Source organism: Vicia villosa, unplaced genomic scaffold (assembly GCF_029867415.1).
Source record: "Vicia villosa cultivar HV-30 ecotype Madison, WI unplaced genomic scaffold, Vvil1.0 ctg.002998F_1_1, whole genome shotgun sequence".
Classification (NCBI taxonomy): Eukaryota; Viridiplantae; Streptophyta; class Magnoliopsida; order Fabales; family Fabaceae; genus Vicia; species Vicia villosa.
Genome location: NW_026706087.1, coordinates 202,858 through 219,305, shown reverse-complemented (window position 1 = coordinate 219,305; position 16,448 = coordinate 202,858). Strand labels below are relative to the sequence as shown.

Below are 16,448 nucleotides of genomic sequence, written 5' to 3'. Positions count from 1 at the left end.
AACCCTAATTTGCTCGACCTCCTTGATCAATCACATATCTTGTGAAACAACCAACAAGCAAACACAATCTTTTTGTATATTTTTTGGTTAGAAAATGATGTAACGAATGATTATGAATGATGATAATGATGATGATGATGATTAATGCAAAATGAGGTGGGATCTCTGGGTCAAAAATTGGGGTACCACAAGTTCCATCCCACAACTTCCTCTTACCTAAGGACAACTTCGACTGACATTTCTTCACAAAACTCTTCCTGTCACAGTCTCACAATATCTTCAAAGATATTTTTCTTTTTTAATTATCATAGTAAATTAAGTCTGGCGTCGAAACTTCCAGCTAACATCATCAAAATACATAGTTTTGTCATCATCAAAAAGAGGGAGATTGTAAGAACAAGATTTGGTTCTGCATCTGGCCTTTAGTTTTGAGGATAACAATACATTGTTTTTAGAGGATAATTTTGTATCCTAATGGTTTTTTCTGGTGTGTAGCTTTTACTAACAGGTTCTCACTCTGAAGAAATGGCGTGTGACGTCATCAATTTTTAAACTCAACACACTCTGATTCCGGAGAGATACAAAGTGCACTTTACAAAGAATTAGTCAAGTTCTAGAATGCTCATAAACAACGATTCTAAAGAACGTTTGTCTAAAAGCTTCTGACTATGACTTTGATAGAAGAGCTTCTGAAGATATCTTAAGCTCTAAAGATATTGCGCTTTCAAGTTTTGAGCTTCTGAAGAACAAGTTCTGAAGACGAGGTTCTGAAGACTCTCAAGACAAGGTTATGAAGACGAGGTTCTGACGACTCTCAAGACAAGGTTCTGAAGACTCTCATTCTGCTTTTCATCCTTCTAAGCATGCTTCGTCAACACACATTCTAAAGCCTCTGAAGATTAGAAGATGAGATCAAAAAGGTTTTACGTGAGTGAATAGTACATGGTACAAGATCAAAGATTCCTTCCACTACACTGATTTTAAGCACAAGGACAATACTATGGTACCATTTTGTCGACCACTCTCACTGTGTTATAGAAGAATACTTTTGGAATTTTGAAATTTCTATTCTACCCTCCCACGAATCTTTTTATTCCTATATAAAGAAGCCCTTGGAAGATTGGAAGAAGAACTTTGGCCAAGAACTTTTCACATGAACTCTTTAGCGTAAATATTTCATCTTTCTGAGAAAAGTTGTAAAGCAAGAAACTTTTGTTCATACACTTGCTCAAAAACACTTTTTGTGTTATTCACTATATTTCAATTTGTGTAATCTACTCTTATAAAAGTAACTTTGTAAACACACCTTTTGTATCTCAACTTGTGAGTTGATTTTCCTTGAGAGACTAGGGTATAGTCAGAAGTCTCAAGAAGACATTGACAAGAGGCATTTGTGTTTGTAATTAAGTTTGGTTATAGTGGATTAAGTGTTTGTGAGAATGCAAAATCACCTTAGCGGGTGGATTGAAAATAGTTTCGTTAACAGTAAACCAAGAGAAAAATATTGTGTTCATTATTTTTATTCTAATGTATTTTTGAATCATGAAAAAGTTTCATTTTAAACAACCTTTTCATTCCATATATACTAGTTTATGCTATATTGTCAAATTGTTGATTAAAAAGTGTTATTATTCAAACATAAGTTCCCGATACACATTGCTAATTTACTTAGTCAAAGCTTCATATTTCTCCTTATGAAACATTCACTTAACTTCTCATTAAAAAGGATATACCAGCATTACACGCATTTGGTTTATTTTTCTCCTCATGAAACAAATAATTTTCTCCTTTTCAAAATCCTTAATTATGAGTTAACACCTCATGTGTTCATTTAGCTTATTATTTTGCATATTAAGTTTGACGTGCTTGTTCGTGATTATTAGAGCTGTGTTGGTGGCCAATATTACAACAAAGATAACATCATGGTAGTTTATCCAAGGCAGCCTTGGCAGCTTCAAACCTTGCGATGTCCTTTTGTTCCGAGGAAGATGCAACCAACTCTCCATCAACTTTTTTCCCATTCTTTTGGCAGATCTCGTAGAGCATTTTCACTGGTTGTGGATTTTGTTCCAGATCATCCAATGTCACCATCGGCTCCAAAAGACCTTTTATTATCTGCCAACAAAAATTACAAGCATTAATAAATTATAATAATGAATTATTCAATGAAGAATAGAAAATGCTCACAAAAATAAACCATACCACCCATAATCTTTTAAGGTCCAAATTAACATCAATAAAAATAGCAGCAACAATAGATTTCATAATATCAGCAAGAATCTTGGGAGCTTTCACTGATCCAGAACAATCATTCTTACAATCAATCGCATCAACAAACTCTTTGATCTCATCACCAATAGAAACCATATTGTGACGTACATAACTGTGTAAACCATGACGAACGGCAGCGCGAGCGAGTTTCTCAGTGCTTACATTAGCGGCACGGAGGAGGGAGAGTGTATCAGAATCAACGGAGGAGTAAGTGAGGAAGAGGTGGCTGCTGATTGCCAGACCTAAAACAGCATCACCAACGTATTCAAGATGCTCGTATGAATCTGCTTCTGGGTAAGAAGTATGTGTTAGAGCATGTTCTAGAAGCTTTTTGTTTTGAAAAGTGTAACCAATTATTTTCTCAACTGCAAAAACTGAAGCTTCCATTTTAGTTTTCTGGAAGTTGTGTTTGAGGTTTGATTTTGATTCACATTTTTAAATAAGAGTCTGCAATAGTAATTATATTAAACTATTAAAAAGAATGATTTGGACATAAAAATCATTATATAATATGCTTTTTAAACATTTTTTGTATAGAAAATTTAGGAATAAATTTTAGGAAAACAATATCAAAATAATTGTCTTAATATAAAAAAAATAAAGGTTGGTAATAAATTTTCTTAAAAATTAGAAATAAAATTTGGAATTAAATGCAATAAAATGCATTATATAATATGCCTTTTAAAAATCTCTAACAAAAGAATTTGAGGAGTAAAAAGGAGAAATAAATGAAATAAAAGATTTTTATATAATGTATATTAAATTAAATAACTATGATAGCCAAATATAAATTATTGTCAAAATAAAATAATTGAGAAATTAATTTAGGAATTAATAGATTATTTTAAAAAAATTTATCAATGAAATTAGTGTAAATTTAAAATAAAAAAATTCTAATAAAACTTTTTTTTATAAATTTTAAAAATACAAAGTTTAAACAACCAAGGTCTAAGTGAGTTATTTAGAAAATTTTTTTTTTTTTTGTGTGGATAAGGAGGGTCGAAGCCCAAAATTACAAATTTAAATTCCTCCTTATGGGAACACCCCTCATGTTATCATCGTGGATTGTGTACACTTCTTTAGGAAAAGCATCTAAACTTTATTTACATTGGTTAATCTTTAGGAAATTTCTTTATAGACCCAATCCTTTTTGGTCATCCGCAGCGAAATTTCTAAATTGCTCTTATATTTTGAAAATGCATCTTCGAAGTTACCTTTTTATGAAAAAAGGGTGGTTTCGGATATGCACTTCGGAAAACATTTTTTTTTTTAAAAGGTGATTTCGGAGATGTACTTCCGAAATATAGTTAATTTTCAGAAAAAAGGTGAATTCGGAAATGCATCTCTGAATTCACCCCCTTGGGAGAATTCGAATATGTACTTCTGAAATCTTATTTGATACAAAAATCATGAAACAAACAACAACGCTTCGATTTATTATAACGCATGGAAATTACAAACATCACATAACATAAAATTAAAGTTACATATTGTTAAACACGGGTAAGTGAGGATGAGTCAACATTTTGATAACGTCAGCTTCCAATCATTGAAGTTTCGCATCGAACTCGATCGGACCCTTCGAAGAAAACCGGTCGAAATTTGTCCACAAAACCGCTAAACCTTTGTCGTTCTTGACTTCAAATGGGGTGAACTGAACGTCTCCGTCGTCGTTAAGCGAAGGCGAGCGGTACTCAAGCTTGAAAACCTTCCGATTTTTTGGGTATTGCAAGGCGGGATTTTAGATACCCGATAGAGATGATGCGGCTAGACGCGTCCAAAGGCGGGCGACTATCAAGCGAAAAAATTGTCTTTGAAAATTCAAATCTCGTCAAATCGACACACACCCGATCATACGCATTTGCTATAAAATGGCCCATCTCGGGGAATGACATCCACTTTGAAACCGGTGTGTGACCGCTTAGTGATGGAACAAGGGAATCATGAACTTTATCAAAGTTTTCTTGATTTTCATAAAGTCGACCGTAGATGTCTGTGGTGTCGTTTTTTTTACCTACCCGTTTCACTTGGGAGGACGACACGCTAAACCCTTCACGCGAAATTTGGAAGGAGAAAGCGCCCGTTGTGGGATGAATTTTGTTTCAGATCTTCCTACGATAGCAATCAAACTTTTTAATTATCCTACGAAAGAGGAAGGGGAAAAAGATCTCAAATAAACCCTATGAGTTTGCTAAGTGTAAGGATTCACCTAGACTAGAAATTCTGGAGTCCGGGAGGTCGGTTATACATAGGGAACGTTTTAAGCACCATACATATCTGTAGTACTCTACGGGAACCTTCTCTGTGTCTATGTGTTTGTGTTTGTTGCTTATTGATTGAGAAAGTTTCTCCTTTGTATTAGGAGGGGAAATTGAATTGAATTGAAAAAGACAGACAGACAGACTATTTTTGTTTTTTTGATTAGCTCGCTGAGATTCCTAGTGAACCTCATGCCTACATATCCCTAATGGAAGTCAGAGCTTTTTGTAGTTCGGGGAACTAATTAGGGAAATTAATTATTTTTGGTGCCTTGCTTGAAGCTCAAGGTTGAAGCTTGAATTAAATCTTTGTTTATAGTAAAGAGACATGAAATCATCTTTACAGAGAGGTATTTCTACTATTCCACCACAAACATTTAAAGTGACAGAAAAGCTGGATTCATTTCATTAAGAGAGGGACCTTACTAGTGTATGTGCAAGTATACCAGTCAAATGTCTCTTGAATGAAAGAAGGATTCTCAACCAAATTAGGGAAAGTTACACATGCCTGGGTTAACTGGCCAGAGCATGTCTTTCAAAATCCTAAATGGGAGAATGATTAAAATTGAAATGTTTGTTTGTTTGTTTGTTTGAATATGGTGAGATAGGAGAAATATCTCTCTATAGAGATAAGCTATGTCTATCTGCTATATGAAAGATTTGATTTTAGTTGGCTTGTACGAGGCCTAAGCTTAAGGCTTTTTGATTGATTTTATTGACTCTAGGAGATGACTCCACTGGAAATTAACTTAAACTAAGAAATTTTGTGTTCTGTACAAAGCCGAGAATTGAGGCTGACTCTAGCTGGAGAGTGTTTATTTTGTTTTATGATTGAAAGGTTTATTTAGTATTCTGTATAAAGCCCAAAATTGTGGCTGACTCTACCCAGGGAGACTCTATTTTGTGCCTTGTATGAAGCCCAAGGTTGTGGCTGACTTTTAGCTAGGGAAGTCATTATTTTCTGCCTTGTATGAAGCCCAAGGTTGTGGCTGACTGTTAAGGAAACTAAGTATGGATGACTCTTTGGGGAAAAGATCCTGAAGGTTAGGAATCTTTTGACACAGGGAATGTGGTTTATCTGCCTTGTACAAAGCCCAAGGTTGTGGCTACTTGATGGAGGAGGACTCACTAGGGAGACTCTATTATCTGCCTTGTATAAAGCCCAAAGTTGTGGCTGACTCTCTAGGGGAATACCTATGAGGAGGGTTTTGACTATAAAGGGAGTATGTGCCTTGTACAAAGCCCAAGGTTGAGGCTGACTTTTAAAATGGGGAAAGATCTACTAGTGTGGGATCTTCTGACTCAGAGGGGATTTTTGACTCTATTGAGGATTACTCTATTGTTTAGAGACTAAAGGCTGACCCTTCTGGGGATTGTGCTTTTGTTAAGCAGGAATTGATGAATGAAAGACCCAGGTTTGAAGATTGACTCTACTGGGGAATTTGTTTAATTGATTGACCTAGACTCTAATGAGGAGTTTTGAAGTTTTGAAAGATGATTTTGGAAGCTAACCCTTTCCAGGAAATTTGGATCTGAAGGATTGATTTTGGAGGCTGACCTTTTCCAGGGGAATTATGACTTTAAAGGACTGATTTTGGAGGCTAACCCTTTCCAGGGGAATTATGACTTTAAAGGACTGGTTTTGGAGGCTAACCCTTTTTCAGGGGAATTATGACTTTAAAGGACTGACTTTGGAGGCTAACCCTTTCCAGGGGAATTATGACTTTAAAGGACTGCTTTTGGAGGCTAACCCTTTCTAGGGGAATTATGACTTTAAAGGACTGATTTTAGAGGCTAACCCTTTCCAGGGGATTTAGATTTAAAGGAGGAGTGATTAACTATTTGAGACTTCTTGTTTAAAACCCAAGATTAAGGTTGACTCTGACTGAGGATAGACAAATGTGGAACCTAGACTCTTCTAAGGAGGAAAATTATTGGAGATTAAAGATAAAGGTGACAGAGACTGTCCATGTCTCTCATTCCAAAAAGGTGTACTTGTAGCGGGGAAAATCTGATGTCGAAGCCATGGGATTGACTCGAATCAATATTTCAGTGAAAGTCGCCACCGCGCTTTATTTTTTCAAAGGAAAAGGGAAAAGAACGAAAAACCCAAAGTTTTGTTTTTAAAACAAAAAGAAGAGAACTCAGGTTCGGGTGTTGATTATATGAGGGGAAGGTTTAAAGCACCCCTCATATCTGTGGTATTCCACAGGAACCTTTTTGAAAATCTGTGTGTGTGTGTGCTAAAAAAGGGTTTGTTTTATTTTTAAAATAAGCTCGGCAAAGCGTTAAGCTTTGGGCCTACATACCTCCTCGGTGCAATGGAGAAGTCAGAGCTAATGTAGTTCCGCTTTTTTGGGAAAAACGTTTTAAAAAAAACGAATAAACACTTTGTTGTCGTTAGAGAGAAATACTCAGCCATTGATCTTGAGCATGAGAACAAACAAGTTCTTTGCATCGCAAATGAAAGAAGGGCTCCAACTCGGATAAAATCAACGAGTATGCCACTAGCTCTCTCACGCGGAAAAGATCTCGTTATTATCAATCAATTTCAAAATCGTGGGGTATAACCACTCGTTTCGACAATTAACGGTGTCTAAACTTTTGAAGAAAAGCCACTAAGGGCGAAAGATATTTTTAAAGAAAAAAGTTTTGAAAAGATTGCAAACATAAGAAGGTTTTTGAAAAAGGGAGAAGATTTTGAAAATTTAAGAATGGGAGGAGATGAAGAGGCTATCCTATTGCGTAAAATAAAAGCTAAGGAAAGAAACGGTCTAACCAAATAAGAAGCCAACACTTGACATTAAGAGTCAATGTAGATTTCCCATCCTTTGAATTTATCAATACCAACACATTAACACTTGGGGAGTAACAGGTGATCCACTGGGGAAAACAAATGTCTTGCTATAACTCCGCTGGGGAAACAAACGTCTTAGAAACTCCACTGGGGAAGGCAAGACTTTGTTGGAGAGGCGGAACTTTAGTGGAAAAGAAACTTCTCTGGGGAAAACACTTCGCGTCAGAGAGGTTATAGCATCCTCTTTCAGTGGGGAGGAGAAAAGGGGATCACCCTCTTTCATTGGGGATGAGAAAGTATGCATCTTGAATCAGAATGCCAATCTTCTGTTAACAGAAATCACACTATCGTACCACTGATAATATGAAGAGATGTACCGCCGTACCACTGACGATAACACATACCAACGTCCCACTGAAGGCATGAAGAGAGATATACCACCGTACCACTGATGACATGAAAAGAGATAATTCATCGACGTACCACTGACGATAAAAGAGATGTACCGCCGTACCACTGACGATAACACATACCAACGTCCCACTGAAGGCATGAAGAGAGATATACCACCGTACCACTGATGACATGAAGAGAGATATACCACCGTACCACTGATGATATGAAGAGAGATATACCACCGTACCACTGATGATACAGAAGGGATAATACATCGACGTACCGCTGACGATGAAGATAACAAAATACACCAACGTTCCACTGAAGGTGAACTACCAACGTCCCACTGGAGGTAGAAGGAGAAATACATCGACGTACCACTGACGATGAAGATAACAAAATACACCAACGTTCCACTGAAGGTGAACTACCAACGTCCCACTGGAGGTAGAAAGAGAAATACATCGACGTACCACTGACGATGAAGATAACAAAATACACCAACGTTCCACTGAAGGTGAACTACCAACGTCCCACTGGAGGTAGAAAGAGAAATACATCGACGTACCACTGACGATGAAGATAACAAAATACACCAACGTTCCACTGAAGGTGAACTACCAACGTCCCACTGGAGGTAGAAAGAGAAATACATCGACGTACCACTGACGATGAAGATAACAAAATACACCAACATTCCACTGAAGGTGAACTACCAACGTCCCACTGGAGGTAGAAAGAGAAATACATCGACGTACCACTGACGATGAAGATAACAAAATACACCAACGTTCCACTGAAGGTGAACTACCAACGTCCCACTGGAGGTAGAAGGAGAAATACATCGACGTACCACTGACGATGAAGATATGGTGCACGAAGATGACATAATCAAGCATGTCTCAAGCTGAACACCAGAGCAGAAGCTGCTATAACAATCTCTTGATGGCTAGGGAACATTGAAGTTGAGAGAACACAGTAGTTGAGTTCTAAACCATATTCGAACCAGGCCAAAGGTTCATTGAGTGGAATACGTTCTTCTGCATATGAATACATCAACATATTCATTCCTTGTAATGCACTCATGAATCAAAGTAAAAAATTCTTTTATAATTTTCAAAAGGATTTTGTTGAAATCAATTTTCTTTTTGTTTCAAAAATTACTATCAACAATAAATGACATTTTGAGAGATATGAAAGAAATAAGATTGCCAATAAAAAGATAAAGGCTCAAACTTTTTTAATAGAATGGTAGCCTGCAAAAGGCAAGATCCCATGGATTATTACAAAGTTTGGAAAGTGGTAATTTTGTGGAGAAGGTACATTGAAATGTAATGACCCCATCCTCTCTCTCAACTTGGAATTCCTGAGCAAAGGCTTCCGTTGAAAAGTGTCGAACTTCTTCATGATAAACAGATGACTGCTGATGATCAAGTCTTGTCTGATGTAGTTACTTGCCATGAATCCCTAACTTTTTCCTGGACCGCCCTTTCGGGTTTTCAGTCCACCGGGTATTTTATTCTGTTTATGTCTCTAATTTTTGCCTGGACCGCCCTTTCGGGTTTTCAATCCACCGAGACGCTCTTTTTTGCCTAAGCCGCCCTTTCGGGTTTTCAACTTAGCGAGCTGTTCTTTTATTATTTAGGCGAAGTATTTCTTGACTACATCAGCATTCACGGGACGTGGGAGCTCTTCTCCATCCATAGTTGCAAGAATTAATGCACCGCCAGAGAAGGCTTTCTTAACAACATATGGTCCTTCAAAATTAGGAGTCCACTTGCTTCTTGAATCGGAGGTGAAAGACAAGATCCTTTTGAGCACGAGGTCGCCTTCTCTGAATACACGAGGTCGAACCTTCTTATCAAAAGCTTTCTTCATTCTCTTCTGGTACAACTGACCATGGCATAAAGCCGTCATTCTCTTTTCTTCTATCAAATTCAATTGATCAAACCTGCTCTGGCACCATTCAGCCTCAGATAACTTGGTTTCCATTAAAATTCTCAACGATGGAATCTCAACCTCGACGGGGAGCACTGCTTCCATGCCATAAACCAAAGAAAAGGGAGTTGCCCCTGTTGAAGTACGAACGGATGTACGGTACCCATGCAAAGCAAAAGGGAGCATCTCGTGCCAGTCCTTGTACGTAACAACCATCTTTTGCACAATCTTCTTAATATTCTTATTTGCTGCTTCAACAGCTCCATTCATCTTTGGCCTATAAGGCGAAGAGTTGTGATGTTCAATCTTGAAGCTTTCACACAGTTCTCTCATCATGCTATTGTTCAGATTCGAGCCATTATCAGTAATGATCTTGCTCAGTACACCATATCTGCAAATGATGTTGTTCATGATAAATCTGACCACAACTTGCTTTGTCACATTATCATATGAAGCAGCTTCTACCCACTTGGTGAAGTAATCGATTGCTACCAGGATGAATCGATGTCCATTTGAAGCCTTGGGTTCAATCATGCCAATCATATCAATACCCCACATAGAGAAAGGCCATGGGGAAGAAATAACATTGAGAAGTGTCGGAGGCACATGAATCTTGTCAGCATACACTTGACACTTGTGACACTTCTTTACAAACTTGTAGCAATCAGATTCCATTGTCAGCCAATAGTAACCTGCTCTAAGCATCTTTTTAGCCATCGAATGTCCATTGGCATGAGTACCAAAAGAACCTTCATGAATTTCATGCATCAACATGTCTGCTTCGTGTCTATCCACGCATCTGAGCAAGACCATGTCATAATTCCTTTTATACAAAACATCAGCATTGATGAAGAAACTGCCAGCCAATCTCCTCAAAGTTTTCTTATCTTTATTTGATGCCCCAAGTGGGTACTCTTGAGTCTGGAGGAAGTGCTTAATATCGAAATACCAAGGCTTTTCATCTGTTGCTTTCTCAACTACAAATACATGAGCAGGTCTATCAAGACGCCTGATTGTAATCTGAGGTTCCTCATTATGGAAATTCACTTTGTACATGGAAGACAATGTGGCTAATGCATCAGCCATCTGATTCTCATCTCGCGGGATGTGGTGGAATTCAACTTTGTTGAAGAATGTCAATAACCTTCTGGCGTAATCTTTGTAAGGAATTAAACCAGGATGACGAGTTTCCCATTCTCCTTTAATCTGATTAATCACAAGTGCGGAATCTCCATAAACATCAAGAATCTTAATTCTCAGATTAATGGCATCTTCAAGTCCCATGATGCAAGCTTCATACTCAGCAATATTATTTGTACAGTCAAAACATATCCTTGCAGTGAAAGGAACATGTGATCCATGTGGAGTGATGATAATGGCGCCAATTCCATGGCCATGAACATTAGAAGCTCCATCAAAAATCAAACTCCATTTGGATTCAGGATCCAGCCCTTCTTCTGGCAATGGTTCATCCCAATCTTGAGATCTCAAATACATTATATCTTCATCTGGGAAGTCCATTCTGATAGATTGATGATCATCAATTGGTTGGTGAGCGAGGTACTCTGCCAACACACTTCCTTTCACAGCTTTCTGAGCTCGATATTCAATATCATATTCTGATAGCAACATTTGCCAGCGAGCAATCTTTCTAGTTAATGCAGGTTTCTCAAATACATACTTAATTGGATCCATTTTGGAGATTAATAGGGTGGTGTGGTTCAACATATACTGTCTCAGTCGGCGAGCAGCCCACACCAAAGCACAGCAAGTTTTCTCAAGCAGCGAGTATCTTGTTTCGCACTTGGTAAACTTTTTGCTAAGGTAGTATATTGCATACTCTTTTCGACCAGACTCGTCATGCTGACCCAACACACATCCCATTGAATTTTCAAGCACTGTGAGATACATAATCAAAGGCCTTCCCTCAACTGGAGGGAGCAAAATGGGAGGTTCAAGCAGATATTCTTTGATGTTGTCAAAAGCTTTCTGACAATCTTCATTCCACACACATCCCTGATTTTTCTTTAACAACTTGAAGATTGGCTCACAGGTAGCAGTCATATTGGAAATGAACCTGGAGATATAATTCAAACGTCCGAGGAAACCTCTCACTTGTTTCTCAGTCTTAGGTGCTGGCATTTCCTGAATTGCTTTAACTTTATCAGGATCCACTTCAATTCCTCTTTGACTGACAACGAAACCCAATAATTTTCCGGAACGGACACCAAAAGTGCATTTGTTTGGATTTAAGCGGAGACGATATTTTCTCAAACGCTGAAACAACTTTAAAAGATCCTCCATGTGCCCTTCCTCTGACTGGGACTTGGCAATCATATCATCCACATAAACCTCAATTTTTTTGTGCATCATATCATGGAAAAGAGTAGTCATGGCCCTCTGATATGTCGCACCAGCATTCTTTAACCCAAATGGCATCACTTTGTAACAGAATGTCCCCCAGGGTGTGATAAAGGTTGTCTTTTCCATGTCTTCAGGTGCCATCTTAATCTAGTTGTATCCTGAAAAACCATCCATAAAGGAGAAAACCTCAAACTTGGCCGTGCTATCTACCAACATATCAATGTGAGGTAGAGGAAAATCATCTTTCGGACTGGCTTTGTTCAAATCTCTATAATCCACACACATGCGAACTTTTCCGTCTTTCTTCGGAACAGGCACAATATTGGCAATCCATTGAGGATATACAGAAGTGACAAGGAAACCTGCATCTATCTGTTTCAAGACCTCATTCTTAATCTTTTCTGCCATATCAGGATGACTCCTTCTTAACTTTTGCTTGACAGGAGGACATTCTGGTTTCAACGGCAAGCGATGCTCCACAATATCTGTATCCAACCCAGGCATATCTTGGTAGGACCACACAAAAATGTCAACATACTCTTTAAGAAGCTCTACCATCCTCTTCTTAACATCTTGACCAAGAAGTGCCCCAATCTTGACTTCCTTTTTATCTTCTTCAGAACCCAAGTTGATGACTTCTAACGGCTCTTTATATGGCTGAATGGTGTCTTCCTCGTGCTCAAGCAGTCGGGAAATCTCATCAGGAATACATTCATCACTCTCTTCTTCCGCCTCATACACAGGACACTCGAAGTTAGGAGAGGGCGCAGGGTCATTACTTTCAACGGTTTTATTGATTAATCTGCACAAATGATTATTATTTCAGGAAAAGGAAAGATATATGCAAACATGTAATCGTGCAGATTATGGAAAATGAAAACATTTTTTAAGGTTTTTTGTGTTACCACTTTCCAGAAAAAAAAAGCAAAAAGATAAAAAGCATGTATATGCAGAAACAAAATGACTTTCATTGATGATTTTAATGTTTAAAACAAACAGAAAACAGCCCCAACAACTTCACTTTCATCTTGGGCAGAATGAAAGGATTTTGAAAAACATAAAAGCAAATTACTTTGAGACATGAGTACACTCAGGAATGTCAATGGTGATCCAGTTCTTAATCATCTTTCCATGGGTCACAAAGTTTGGCACTTCTGGCTCTGGTTCATCTTCAACAATAGCATCTACCTCTGGAAGAGTTGGGTGTAGAAACCCAGCACTATGAAACATCTCTTGATAAGGACGAAAAGCAGATTCAGACTTCATCACAGATGTCATACCCCAAAATTTGCCCTCCTCTATGCATCTGCAAACTCAGGGTTCAAGGGTTCTTCTCAAGCAACAATATCCTAATCGAGGGTCTCAAAGTTAGGGTTTGCATTTCATCAAAGGATTTTGAATCCCCAAACCCTAAAATGGATCTCAAGGTCTCTCACATATTTCAAACACCTCCATGACACATATAAAGATCTCTAAATCCATTCTTCCATTTTTTATTGTTATTTCTTTTATATTGAATTTTAGTCAATTAAATTCAATTTAAATTAGATAAAATGATGGAGATATTTTAAGGAATGCACAAGGATTATTTTCCAAGCAAGTCATGGTCATAATATCATTGAAATTTGTTTGGGTTGATGGTAGAGAAATATTAGAAAAAAATAATAAGAAAAAAGCATGTTATTTGTTCAAATTTTCTTTTCTCTTGGTAAGTGATAATCCAAGCCCATAGAAACCCTAATGCACCACATATATATAGAAAAAAACATAGCAGCCAAGGGGGGATAACCCTTTTTTACGTGTAAGCCGATTTCTATTCCCTGTAGATTCTCACCCGAGGCCAGTTGACACTGTACAGAACTTTCTTTCATAGACTGCTCTCTCTCACGTAATAGTAACATCACCTACACATTTATTTTTTTTTCCTTTACCACCACCATGACATAACCTTCACAAGTCACCCCTGTTTCTTTGAAAACCCACATAAACCACAAATTCACCTTCACTAAATATCTCCAGCAATTCATATGAAACCAAAATCAATCATCCATAGCATCTCACCATAAATCAATTACATACATTGAAGAAATCTGCATAAACAAAAACACATGAACAAACTTTTTTTTTAAGAAAATCAAATACCAATACTCAGTAAGCCAGGTATTCAAAAGATTGAAACAGAAAACCGTAGAAAGAACAAAGCTCCCACCCCGAGGACCGTTGCCGACAGAACTACTCTCAGTTTCGATGCGATTCCGACGCTGACAGAGGGCCATCACGTTCAGCCCCAGCCACGACGCAACGCCGCACGCCGTCGCGTTGCCGCCGTCCCGCTTCACACTACCACCACGATCAGATTTGCTTTGAATCGCGCACCCGATGCCACCACTGTGACCCACTGTTCTACGGTATTTATATTTCTTATTTGATCTTGATCCACATCTCGTTTTGATTTTATTTAGATGAAGGTGATATTTTATTTTGAAGAGTAAGTTTGCTTTGATCTATATTTCCACCAAGAGCTTGAGAGAGATAGTATGAGATATATATTGGTTTGTTTGTTTGGTTACTGATTGTGTTGGTTTTAATGTGTGTTGTGATTTTTTTATTCATTTATTTACTATCCTTTAACATGTGTCAGAGATCCTATTGGTTCTTAGTGAAATTTGAAATGGTCAAAGTGAAACACCACATCCTTTATGAATATTAGAGAAAAGATAGTGAATTAGAGAAAATATAAATAAATCTCCCCACGTCACTCACTGTTTGTTCTATTTTCATTTTCTTGTTGGTTTATATTTTCATAGGTATATCATTACTATTATTATCTATTATTAGTATATGAAAAACTTATTTATTTAATTAGGCTAATTAAGTTTAATTAGTTTATTAGGACATTAAATTATTTGATTAAACTTACTAAATTTATTTATTTGACTTAGGTAATTCACTTTTGTTTATTAAAAGAAATATTATAATCAAAATGCATTTTATTTTGCTAAAAGGTTGTAACCATCTTATTGGTTATGATGATTAGCACTTCTTTATCAATTCGTTATTATTTGTAATCGAATCTATCGATTATGAGGTGTAACGATAAAATTAAATAATTAAAATACATCCATTTGTTATTAGTAATAATTGAACCTATCAATTAGAATTTGTAACAATACACTACTAATTTATTAACTATGGTGATCAAATCTATTGATCATTGCGGTTAATAGTACATATTAAAAATCAGGGTTGTACGCCCAAAACTCAAAACATTCAAAACACTTCAAATCAAACTACGGATTTTCATCCTTATTCAAAACTACGATAGGCCATTCAAAAAGCCTTCAAACCATATCAATTCAAAATTCTAAGGCGTACAACCCTGTGCCCGAACTACGTTGACTCTGATTCTCCCTAAGGAGATACGTAGGCACTTGGATAACCAAGGCGAGTCCCCCTCCCTAAAATCTCAATTTTGCCCTTTTCACTTCTTTAGCTATTATCCTAAATAATTTTAGCCATAGACCTGTACCTTAGATTCAAAGCCATAGGAAAGGGTTGAGGGTGCCTAACACCTTCCCTCGACTTGAAAGTAGTATCTTACCCCGAATCTCTTAACTGCGTAAGGTTTCCTATTCGCCTTGGTAGACTAGGTGGCGACTCTAAAGGTTAATTTTTAGGCAGGTTGCTACAGCTGGCGACTCTGCTGGGGATAACTTAAATGGTGAATTACTATACTCCTATAGGCTTTGGCAGGGTTTAGGTTTTTGGCAAACTTTTTTTAGGGTTTGGCTAATTTGCCAAAAATTAGGGTTTATTTATATTTAAATATTTAAAGTTTTTATTTTATTTATTTATTTATAATTTCATCTTTTACATCAATTGAATAAATACCTGTTTATAAAAAAATCTGTTTATTTAAATATTTGCTGCGTATTGTATTTTTTAAATTGCAAGCGGCCGGATTCAAGGTTAGTTTCAAATATTTAAATTTTATTTATTTATTTATTTTCCTTTTCAATTTCATTACTGTAATTTAACTAAATATTTATTTAAGTGAATATTTATTTCTATTATATTTGCTGGTGTTTTTTTTATGTTGTGTTAAACCCTAAGTGTGGGAGTTAACTTTGAGACCACTAGGGGAGTATGAATCGCCTACGAGTCTCTTTGATAACTCCACTCGGAGTGGGTTAGGTATTTGGAAAGGTCCGAAACGAAGCTTGACTTTGTGGAGGGCTGAACTGGATACTTAGCTGATCTCTCCGGGAACCTACCCCAAAAATTCGAACCTCATGGATAAAATGAGTTGTTCTAAAATCCGAAGAGACAAAAAGTCTCGGAGGCTACGAACGACCCCATGAGACCTTCTAGAACCCCCTATTAAAAGGTTGGCTCCCAAGAGCCGCTACGTCGGACCTATGAAC

At 37.2% G+C, this 16,448-nt stretch overlaps 1 protein-coding gene across 1 annotated transcript; it reads right to left on the bottom strand.

The window, feature by feature from the left end:
* Positions 1-1,920: 1,920 nt before the first annotated feature.
* Positions 1,921-2,658, bottom strand: LOC131640207 (ribonuclease 3-like protein 2). The gene is made up of 2 exons (XM_058910620.1): positions 2,203-2,658; positions 1,921-2,115 (listed from the first exon to the last, which is right to left on the bottom strand). The coding sequence occupies exons 1-2, from the start codon at positions 2,656-2,658 to the stop codon at positions 1,921-1,923; spliced, it is 651 nt and encodes a 216-aa protein (XP_058766603.1).
* Between the last annotated feature and the right edge of the window lie 13,790 nt (positions 2,659-16,448).